Below are 12,314 nucleotides of genomic sequence, written 5' to 3'. Positions count from 1 at the left end.
CATTGCCTTCTTGTATAATGAGGTTTAGTTTGGCAAAATGACCTAAACAAAACAGAGAAAAAAAGGTGGAGAAACCCGAACTGAACAGAGGAGCGGAGCCTGAAGAGAGGAGTGTTGAAAGGTAGATTTGGTCTTGGGATCACAATGTGAACAAACAGGCAGAACAGAGCGTCGTTCCCTCTGCTTCAGCAACAGCCTGGAATGTGAGCAGCTCTGGTTCCTGCCCTGATCAGAAGCTAGAGAGGAGATATCAGCACACCAGAGAACTTGTCCACAGATGGGGAGCGTTGTAGATGACCATTTAGGCTCAGGCTGCTGACATCATCATGTACAATACAGCAAATACTTATTCACCTCATTTACATCTTCCTACTGTATATATAGTTTTTTCAATTTTTTCCATATTTATTTTTTGAAAGCATTTACAGTCTGTAAATATTTAAATAATTCTGTAATATATTGTTCACTTTGTATTCGTGGTTATTTATTATTGTTTCAATTAGTTATTTATCCTTCCTAATATTACCTAGAGGTGCATCTTTAATCTGTCCTGCCGCTGAAACAATTTGGTTTCCCCCTAGGAGGTTGAGAAAGTTTATCTTACCTCTATATTAAAATTGTACCATTGTTATAAGTTTATGTGCTCATTTATTCGACTAATAAGTAGGTGGATCCCTGCGTGGTCGAGCTGGTAGCTCTTTATTAATTAATCGTTATTCATTGTGCGGAGAATATCTCTCCTTTTTCTCTGTGTTTCCACCATCTTCCCTGTTTAGGACACTCTTAGGCTCACTAAAAGTCCTCCTCACTACTCCTAACATTTCCTCATGTTAGGAGCGTGAATCACTTTTATCTTACAGAGGGAAAATTCTAAGAAAAATCGTAGAATTCAAGATATTCTACGATTTTTCTTAGAATGACGTCACTAGGAGCTACTTTTAGTCTTAGGAATCTTTGTGAATACGGGCCCAGATGTTGCTATAACGAGATGAAATTACACACAGGAGGACTCTATTTACTCGTTAGCTGATTTCTGTCATGCCATTTTCCTTCAAATCCAGAGTAATGATCTTCTTTGGGATGGTTTGTCTATTAAAATGCACCAGATTTTCTGGTTGTAATGTGAATTAATGTGAAAAAAAGGAAAAGGTTATGCATTGCTTTGAAATTAGTATTATGAATAACTTGTGATTCAGTAAAAAACAAAATATTTCTAAGTATTTTTTTATCCAATGAATGAATGTAGTTACATATTTTAAAAAAAGTATTTTTTTGTCATGATTTGAAGGTGTTTGAGTTTTGTTTTGGGTCTTGCCTCTGATCATGATTGTTTATGTTCACCAGGTGGTGAGTTAGTTCATTCCTTTTGTTTCTTACTTGTTTTGCTTATGGTGCATTTTAGTTCTCTTACTTTTAGATTTATTTTTTGGTTTTTATTGTAATGGGTTCATTTCACCTCCTGTCATGGTTTGTTTCTATTCTCAACAACTGACTCCATCAGCTTTTTTCGGCCCACATGAACATAGCCTGTTCTGTTTACTCGTTACTGGAGTTTACTGTTTACCATGCCACGCCTTTCCATGACTGCTCTTTCATGCCATATCAGCTCCTGTTCATGCTTGTTTGTTGCCTCTGCTCCATGTTTTGCCCACCTAATGCCTGCCTATAAGGTTTCGCCTTTTACTTATTACATTTTTTCTATTCACCGTTCTGCTCCTGTCTGCATTTAGATCCTACTCCAAGAAGCACAACCTGACATCTTTAAAGTTTTTCAGTGTAAGATTAAGTCACTACAATGATGGATGAATTTACTGAAAGTGTTGAGCACTGATATTTAGTCTTTCTTCTATTTATGCTCTTATTTATGTCTTGCAAGGTTTAGGTCTTAGAAAAAGTCGTTTGTGAACTGGCAGACCTACTGGGTGACCTATTGGGTCAGCAAGAGTTTATACACTAATTAGAGCAGAATCCTGTCATCCCACCACACAGAGGCCAAGTTCATTCAGGAGTAATTTAATTGCATACTTCATGCCCAAAGCTTTCTAGGTCCAATGGCTACATTGTACACAGAGGACAAACCCCCCACAACACCCCCTTCTTTTATACGATGACTTAGGAGGTTGCAAATTATTTTTATGAATAATTATAGTGAAACAAGAACAGCTGAAGTGAGACAAAAACCACCCACAAAACACATTCACTACACCATAAAAATTTGCATAAGTTGTTTTATTCATAGTTATCGTCCTTTTAAATTTCATATCTCATTTTTTTGTTTTTTTCATATTTTTGTTGAAGTGGACATCCTGTAAAGCCAAGCTCGAAGCCCTTGGCCGAGTTGTTCTCTGAGCCGAAAAGATAGAGGGAAGAGATGCGAGGGATCTTCCTCGTCTGTCTCTTGCTATCTCTTTATGTCACAGACAGTATCCCAACCCATCCTTTATTTTCATTTGTTAGAACAAAGAGTGTACCTTACAGTATATTTACATCATAGCGACTGACAATTTGCACTTAGATCATGTAAGGAAGATTGAACTTTCAAGATATGTTTTATGATGTTTTAGATTCTTCTTCTTTGATCCACTTTGTCCTCAAACAATGACCTTAAAAGAGTGTTTTGTCGTCATTACATCACTGTAATCTTCGTCAACATCAAAACATTTTCTCAGCGTTTTTATATTCATAAATCTCTATTACAATAGATTTCTCTCTGAGAACTGTACAATCGTACACAGTGTTTGACTTTATATATAGTTTTTGGGAACATATTATTTAAACCCGAAGGAAAAAAAAAAACATAATCCCAAAGAAAATATATATTAGTATCCCAAAGTAACAAAATCATGCATGTTTTAATTTATTTTCCATAAAAACAAAACAGAAAAGAAATGTATGGGATCTGGTTTTATTTACAAACTGATCTTGGCACAATTTTTTTGTCTCTTGTTGGACTTTTGGAATGGTTATAAATACTTTTTTTTACTTATCTGAGTGTAACATACGTCTGGTATTTTAAGTCAGTGGTCTGCTTTAAAGAGCAGGTTTATGTGACTTTTTTTTCTTTTGAAAGCACAAAAAGATTAAATAAAAGATGAGGGAGAAAAAAATAACAACATTAGAAGTTCAACCGGAGAAAAGACCAGAAATACAGTGTCTTGCAAATGTGTTTTTACCTCCTGAATTTCACTTTTTTTTTTATTAATGGCCGCAATCATATGTATATTGGGATTTTATTTGATAGACCAATACAATGTAGTGTATGATTTCAAAGTAACATTTTGGTGGTTCTCAAAAAATTTTACAAACAAAAATATGAAAGGTGTTTTGTGAATTTATATTTAACCCCTTTACTCAGACACCACTAATTAAACTGAGGCACAACTAATTGCCTTCAAAAGTCATTAAAGCCTCCTGGGCCATTACTTTTAGAACTAATTTCTTTTTTTTTTCTTTTGAGATTATGTGGTACTCATGGCCTTTATTGACAGTTACCAAACAGGAAATGGGCAGAGAGAAGACATGCAGCAAAGTTCTCAGTGTTCGGGATTAGAATCCAGGATGGCTGCATCGAGGACCATAGCGTCTGTATATGGGGCACCCACTCTACCGCTATAGTGCGCAACCCCCCAAGAACAAATTTCAGCCACAAGTATTTTGAATCTTTAGCCACCACCAGCTTTTCACATCCAGAGTCTAAATTAATAACAGGTGTTCGGTCAGTATTGGTCTGTAGTCAATTCTATTCATTTTCTCCATCAACTCTAAATAGCATTATGTTGTGACCACCATGTGACACCAAGTGTCTTGACAGGTTTGCAGTTGTACTATACTATTTGTCTTTGAAGATAGACTGAACCCCATAAGATGTTAGAAAGCTTGGGATAAACGTCCCCACAGCTTTATCCCTGACCATTCTATTAAGGTTATTGGTCTTATTGGTGCTGTTTTTGCATGCTGGGTCTAAAAATTAAGAAATTACTGGGTTTTAGTGGAACATGAAATCATGTGATATCCTCAAAGTATGTGTTGCTTTTATTGCAGTCCTGTTCTGAAAAGCGCACATATTATAGGATCAAGGATGTATAAGTCAGTGTTCGGTGGGTGTACATACCATTATATTTCATATAAAATGTTTAATATTTAAGGACCCACTGGCCATCTGGAATGGTGGTCAGATAGTTATTAGCCAAACTGATCAGTAGTATAACAAACCTCTGGCTCCTATGCTAGACATATGTCTTTTAGTGGTATTTAATTATACAACCCTATTCTTTTCACTACTTGAGTGACTCCGGAAGGGTTTTAGTTATACTTGATTTTATTTAGGGAAAAGGGGCTGAAAACAAAGGCACTATACTCTTATTTATAATGCGTTTGAAAACCATGTATCATTTTTCTTTCACTTTTCAATTATGTGCTACTTTGTGCTGATCTATCACATAAAAACCCAATGACATACATTGAAGTTTGTTGTTGTAATGTGAAAAAAAAGTTCAAGAGGCAGCCAAACTTTTGCAAGGCACTGCTGTGTGCTGAAAATAAGTTTCGCCCATTTTTTTTAGGTTGTGACAGTTTGCTTTTTTCAGCAGCAACTCTGTGACATCACATCTGACTTTGTTCCCCCTCAGAAACAGAGACTCGCTTTACACCTCATCGGGTGCACTCTGTTTCCTACTACATGGGTGAAGCTTCCCCCACCACAAAACAGCATTGATTTGTCAAGATTATTTATCGTAAAGCAGCATTAATTGACTCAGGCAAATAATAGACAGGGGAACAAAACTGCCAGTACACACCTGGATCTCAATCTCAGATTTCACAAGGGAAGTCATCTTGGGATATCCAGTGTCGCTCTGTCAAATGAGAGTTGACCCAAATACCTTGTGTGGGAACAAACCATAAAGATGTATGTGTGCATGTGTGTGTTTATGTGTGGGGTCTCTGCATACTTAAATTCAGTGCAAACACATAGGGTAAAAATTCCCATCTCAACCACAACCCGGCAGCTCTTTTGAATCTACAGTATAATCCAACCTGACCTTCTTAATACAGATTTTTGTCTTCAGTTCTCTGCTGCACCTCGTTGAAAGCAGACAGACTAACATGGTGCCCGCTGGTAGGGGCCAAATGCCTTTGAGCTGCCCGCATTTCACCCGCTGCCAAAATCCACCTGAACGCACCTCCCACCCAGTGTCAGGTCCTAGCATAGCCCAATATACTTCAGATTGTTCTGGATGATCACGTCCGTGACAGCATCGAACACAAACTGGATGTTGCTGGTGTCGGTAGCACAGGTGAAGTGCGAATAGATCTCCTTGGTCTCCTTGTTGCGGTTGAGGTCCTCGAACTGCCGCTGGACATAGACGGCTGCCTCCTCATAGGTGTTCTGGCCTTTGTAGTCTGGGAAACACACTGTCAAGGGAATGCGTTTTATCTTCTCAGCCAGCAAGTCCTTCTTGTTGAGGAAGAGGATGAGCGATGTATTGGTGAACCAGTTGTTGTTGCAGATAGAGTCAAACAGACGCAAGCTCTCTGCCATGCGGCTCTGTGTGGGCACGGAAACAGAAGACATAAGAACAGGGAAAAGCAGTTTCAAAGGAAATGCAAGGTTCTGCTCCGATCAACACAGTTTATCATGTTCAATGGAGTTTGACATTCAGGTAAGCCAATCAGACACTTAAGGTTTCCACCAGGTGTCAGGATCAAAAACAAAAAGAAAACAGCCTCACACGTCACAGAAATTTGCTTGACCAATCAAATGCACAAATCGTCTGTTGTGTCAACACAGATTTAAGACTCAGATAGACCAAGACCTCAGTTTGAACTCTCTCTCTCTCTCCTGTGAAAGTGTTTACTACATCTTTAACCATTTTCTGCATGTCCGCTATTGTAAAATGATCAGCTAAAGAGGACGTGTTATTTACTATTTTCACAACTGATGCTGTGAGGCAGATAACCTGAATGGACTGTTTGAACAGAAGATAAAGAGGGTAACGCTCATTTTCACTGCCTGCGTGCAGTTTGTTGCACAAACAAGTTCAAATGCACATGTTCATGAGAACTGCAAATATAATATGTGAACTTTAAACTTAACAAGGCTGTTTTTTACCTGAGGAACACAAACTGACAGCAGCTCATTGTTGCAACATTTAACAATTTGTTTTTTTAGGACAAACTAAAAAGGACATTGAAAAGTAATTTAAACATAATTTTTTGTCTGAACAGCAAGAAAATAAGGTTGGGCTGAAAAGTGGAAGCTGAATTAATGTCTACATTATCACTTTTATCAGTGGTTTTAAAAGGTATCAGTGATTTTTTACGCTAAATTTGCATAAAGGATAACAAGTCACATTTTCTGTGAACTTGCTGAGGCTCAAAAACGATCAGGACGGGCTGACCTCAAACAGTTATAAAAAATCTTCATAGACATCCAGTATTTGGAAGGTTGCAAAAAACGTCACAATATTTTCCCTAAAAGAAGAAGGGTCTGGTTTGTGCCAAGCAGTCAGACTGTTATGAACAAATCAAATTGTATGATCTTCTCCAGTATTTTTGGAGACCTGTTACCCATTATTGCATGCTTTTCACCTTTGCTTAAATGTAATTTTAAAAATCAACATCTTACACATCAAAGTTTTATTCCTGGTGTGCATTCCCCCTGTAGAAATTCAGAGATAGAGTATGCAGACATGGTATAAAAAAGGAAAAGAAAGAAAATCCTTGAGACTTTTTGTTGTTTCTCAATTTTCAGTGGGACCATCATAAGTATTGTTGATATAACACAACAGGTTCTAACTTTATTTTACTTAAATGGCCTGTTTCTAATTATGTTTCTCCACCAAAGCAGTTCCAGGGCTTTACCAGAGATAATATTGATCCAATTATGAATTGGTTTTATAAAAGTATTAGTTTTTGTTTTTTTACAGCCAGAGAGCCAGCTAAGTGTCACATTATTGCTTCATTACAAGCATCTCATCCAGTAAATATTTGATCCTCCCTCTGTGGTATTCTGAATTCTTGTGGAGGATCACAATGCAGGGAGAGGATGGATGGATGGAAGGAAGGAAGGAAGGAAGGAAGGAAAGAAAGACATGGTAGAATTTATTGGTACTTGGTTCTTCCTCTGTTCTGTTGTCCAAATATTTCAATTCTAGACTCATTTGTCTAAAGAACGTTATTTTACAAGTCCTGATTTACATCTACTTTCTCTCTGGCAAACCTTAGTCTGGCCTTATTGTTTCCTTATAGAGCAAAGGGTTTCTCCTTGCATACCTCCAATCTTTGTTAAACTTGCGCAGTCTCTTTTTGATTGTAGAGTGATACACGTTCATATCAACAGTAGCAGGAGGCTGCTGCAGGTAAAGACTTTTTTAGGTTAAGTAGGAATAAATGTGGAGGTGTCCCAATTTATAACTCATCTGAAATTGCATTTTTCTTGACATTTTCAGAAAGTAAAAGGTATTTTCTACATTTCACAAAAACTCACATGTTCAAATATGTTAAAAACACATTTTACATGACTGTAAAATCAATCAGTTTAACAGTGAAGTGACACGTATGGAACTAAACATGATTTACTCACTCTTAACTTCTGCGAACTGAACTTCAAGCTTTTCTTGCAAAGAGTGAACCTGCACAACACCTTTGTTAGGGACTCTGGTTTGCTCCCACAGTGCAAAAACATGCATGTTAAGTTCTTCTAAATTGTACTTAAGTGTCTGTGCATGGTTATCTGTTACTCTGCTGGCCCTATAATGGACCGACAATTTTCCCAGAGTGTATCCCTACACTTTCTCAAAGACAGATGAAGATGGGCATCAGTGACCCTGTTGGGATGTCATGGATGGTCAGACGGACGAATGGAGGCTACATTATTAGCTATGAACAACTTTGACACAGTCACGTGTCTCTCATTTGATTTCGCTATATTCAAAATATTACAAATGTTATGCAGACATGGTTTTGAGTTAGATTTCCACATCTCACCTGGAGTATTATCACCCTGTGAGCATCCCTTTGGTTGCGTGAGAATGTGAATTAATGCATGCCCTTGTGAGCCTCCATGCACCCTGTGCTCATGTGATGTTGAATGTATGTAAGAGAAAACAGAAGAAGAGAAAGTTGAACTGTTCAGGGCAGCTGCTGGCATGTGGCAACTAGCCAGCAGCTTGTGACTGGGAAGATGTCAGATGGAGGACTGCTGTTTAAAAGGTTACGGAAACAACATGCTCTAAGCAAATCAGAAGATGTGCACTACTAAAAAACAAATGAAAAAAAGAGAGATGCTTATTACTCAATGATGTAAGCGCATTATTTTTGGACAGATGGAAAACGTTGCTGCTATGAAAAAAGCAGAGGTGAATGAAACAGACACATCTAAGAAAACTGTGAAAGTGAAATTAAATGGAAATACAGATTTAAAATGAATTCTTGGAAGTTTGCAAAGAAGCAGGGCTTTTTGTTATTTGGAATGTTTCTCATTTTTTAGGAGAGGTTCTGTTAAAAAGCTATGAGCAGTTAATATCTTACCTACAGTTGATAACTCTCTTGGCATCTTAGTTTAGTATAAGTCTAGAAGTTCTGGTCACAATAACAGTTTCTAATGAACGTAAAGAGTTGTAAAAGCAAAAGTATTATAATGGTTTAGGTGAACACTATTTTATAGATTATTACACTGCCTTACTGTTCTATTAGGTAGATCCTCTGACTGGAAGAACTCCACCATTTACAATATGTGTTTCTTACAGGACGATTATCAGTGGCACACTGCTTCCAGCCTCTATTTCCTGTGTACATAATCATGAATTACTTCAGAGGTTCATAAAATTATGTTTCATGAACCACTGTGACATTTTTGACACTAGAGTGGTTTTCAAGATGGTCTTAGCCAATCCCTGACTAGCTGCAGGACTAATCTAGACTTTTTTTAAATGAAGAAATCAAGAAAGGTGTCTGCAGTAAGACATTTACGTACAACCTTTTAACAGAACCTCGCTTAAAAAGATCTGAGCCATCTCTTTAGTCCAAAAAAACATACCCTAAACAAAAAGTCATATTTCTTAAAGTGCTGTTTGGTCTGCATTAAATGGACCAGAGTTTCTTTCCTCAGTTTGTTTCATTTGGGCAGGTGTGAAAGGTCATCAGAACTCCTCCATACAACAACCAGAGTCTCAGTTTGCTTGGAAGTGAAGCAAAACACAATTAGACTATCCACTGAACTAAAGACAGAAAGCAATGCATATGAATAATGCATATGAATAATGCATATGATTAATAGACATATATGTGATCTGAAAAATCTTCGCTTGCCGTATGTGCGATCCATCTCCATCATTTTGTTTCTAACGTTGCATGTGATCCCTGAGTACAGAGCAACAGATGGATAGATTGCTGCCTCCTTTGTGGAAAGACATTTAACATTTAATACACTCGAATGATCTTCAAACCAAATTCATTTTTCAGTTAATATTTCAGATATCCATAAGGACATCCACAATGCACATTTCAGATACTTCAAATGTTATCCTTCTTAGGGCAGAAACATCATATTTTTCATCTTTGTGTTGTAGGTTTGTTGCTGCACCTATTTACAAATGTAGAATGGAAATTTTGAATAGCTTAAATTTTTACTCGGAGAGATTGACATTTCAGATATCATAATTCAAATTGGAATTAGAGGTAGGTGCGTTTTTTGATTAAATGTTAAAACAGATTGCCATGCCTCCTTGTTGCACTTGACTGCTTCTTATTAAAGCGTGACCACATAGCATTGCCGAAGCACACTGGTTTGTTCTCAAAACTGCGATGCGATTGTGAACCTAACCAAATGAAGGTATGAAACTTTTTAGCATTCCCCACCCGATTGTAATGAGTCCCCCAGACGTCCAGGTGTAAAAGCATTCTTCGTAAGCCTACAATTAATTATTAATAACAATACTAAACAATAATTTACTAAGTCATGTTTTGATTGTGTTTGCCTGGTCAGTTTTCAGTAGCTGCTCTAACATTGTTTCTTGAGATGTATCTGAGGCAAAATTCTGCAAAATAGAGGGTGTGCAAAATCCACTCTGCATCATGACATTAAAAAGCCTTCTTCTATGGTTTTCCCACAAAAGGTTATCCTATCAGGCTGGAAGACAAGCTGTATCAGTGTGTAACCCCAGGGGGCTAGACTGGGTCCTAAACAATGTATACAACACAAAATGCTGTTGGGCTGTTTGACCTCGCTCTTCCTCTTTCCAGGGTGTCAAAACATGACTGCAACTGCTTGGAGAGTATAGCAGGAGACAGCCAGCTGAGCCCAGGGAGGCTCTCGTCTCTTCAGCTGGCCACTTCACACTTGTGCAGTGAGATTTCTTAATGGGGAGTGCAAGGAAAAGGTTGGCTGGGGGGACACAGGAGCGCTAATTCATGCAGCCCTTCCTTTCTTTGACTCAAACACCAACTGATTTGCAGATTTAATCATGCGCGCATATACTCCCACATCATACTTGAGAGAAGCACGGGCCTTAATTAAGCCTACGTATTAATGAAGAAGTTAATCACAATGTCAATGCTTTGTTTCCATACAAACAAATCTTTTAAGTGTGCGGCCACACCTGCGTGATTCATCGAGGCTCATTCTAAATGCTGCCAGGCCTCTTTGCGTTTAACAGGAAACTAATTGTACATGAGAGCTGCATTATTTAGGATTTCTCATCTTTGTTCTGCTTCTTTTTGGGTTTTTTTACCAATGTCTCAACATACGACAGCCACACTGCAGGATGAAGATCTGAAAACATAAGCTCTAAAATCTGGATTATTTTACATTGTTTTAGGTTTGTGGGGGCAACGTGCTTTTATGAAATCTATGTTTTTTGATTAACATTTGCATGTTTATGGTTTCATTGAGACTTACAGATGATAATCCTCTGAGCTGTGCATGTGCCTTATCTTGATTTGGTATTGCATAAGAAGAAGGTTATGACATATCCTCTGAAGTACAAATGTAAACTAATAAAAGATTATGGTGGATGACAGCCAAGCTTTGTAGGAGAAACTAATGACATGTAACATGTAAAGCTGTTGTAGCTGCTGTAATTAAATACACTTCCAGGTGCATTTTATTAACATTTGAGATTTTGACTAAAACAAACCTTTCTGAAGTATTGCCATTAAAAATGCAAGCCTAGACTTTGGATCCACTGAACTGTCTCTTTGAAATTAATTAGCCTGTCAATATTTTTCAATTTTGTTGCAGAACCTGATTGTATTAGAGGGTAATATTACTGATTACTTGTCAGAAAACCCGCTAGAGCACATGTGATGATTGTTTCCTTTGTCTTCAATGCGGACTGAACCAAAAAGCACATTAATTTGCCCTAAAAAACGTCTTATTTAACATCAGTGTCTCGTGTGACAAGACTTTTCTGAGAAATGTATAAATAACCAAAAATTTGTCGATAGAATGCTGAAGCTTCGGTCAGAGGTAATTCTTGCCAAATTGAAGCTCAAATAACTGCAAACATCACATCCTTGCTTTTTCGTTTTTATTTCAGACACTACATTCACTGCAGTTTTGGAGACACAACTTTGCATATAAATCTGCTCTCCACATTCAACACAACACACCCATTAGACTTTCACAGATGCATACACATGCACATACATGTATGCACATGCAGTCTTTATCCACTTGTTTTCCCTTTCTCATCCTCCCTTTCCTTGTCGCAGCTCACTGTCAACAGCGCTAGGATTAGGAGCATTTGACTGGCCTGTTTCTTAGCAACAGTAACCATGGCATCCGATTCATTATGAAGACAGGGATGGGACAGGGAAAATGCATCAGGGAATGAGCTTATGGGTAAATGTACTATAATCATTGTGAATTGTTTTCTTTCTTGTGCGACTTTGTGTGTTTGAACTGGTGTCGTTTTCCTACAGATGGACGTTGCTTTTTGTTTGTGTCTCCATGTCTCCAGCTAGGAAGAATGGGGTCATTAAAATGATTACTGGACAAAACAAGGCAATGATGTTAAATGACAAGAGTTTTTCCACTGAAGCTGATCTAGTGCTAGACCAGAGTCAGTTCTAATACCAGTTTTTAATGGTTCGGGGAAAAAAACTAATTCAGAACCAGTTTGGTTTTTCAAAGTCAGAGAACCCAGAGGTGGGACAAAGCTAGTGTTTGGCAAGTCACAAGTAAATTTTAGTCTTTCCACCCAAGTCTTGAGTCAAGTCAAAAATAAAAATATTAAAGTTCAATTCAATTCAATTCAATTCAGTTTATTTATATAGCGCCAATTCACAACACATGTTGTCTCAAGGCACTTCAC

At 37.6% G+C, this 12,314-nt stretch overlaps 1 protein-coding gene across 1 annotated transcript in view; it reads right to left on the bottom strand.

The window, feature by feature from the left end:
* Positions 1-2,210: 2,210 nt before the first annotated feature.
* The window catches only part of gnaz (guanine nucleotide binding protein (G protein), alpha z polypeptide), a 48,837-nt gene continuing 38,733 nt past the window's right edge, over positions 2,211-12,314 (bottom strand). The window contains exon 3 of the mRNA XM_047372842.1: positions 2,211-5,545. Within this exon, the coding sequence (XP_047228798.1) occupies positions 5,201-5,545 (345 nt within the window). The 3' untranslated portion in view covers positions 2,211-5,200. The remainder of the gene's footprint in view (positions 5,546-12,314) is intronic.

The sequence above is a fragment of the Girardinichthys multiradiatus genome, chromosome 8 (assembly GCF_021462225.1).
Source record: "Girardinichthys multiradiatus isolate DD_20200921_A chromosome 8, DD_fGirMul_XY1, whole genome shotgun sequence".
Taxonomy (NCBI): domain Eukaryota; kingdom Metazoa; phylum Chordata; class Actinopteri; order Cyprinodontiformes; family Goodeidae; genus Girardinichthys; species Girardinichthys multiradiatus.
The sequence above is the reverse complement of the archived record's forward strand: the minus strand, read 5'-3'. Positions and strand labels throughout refer to the sequence as shown.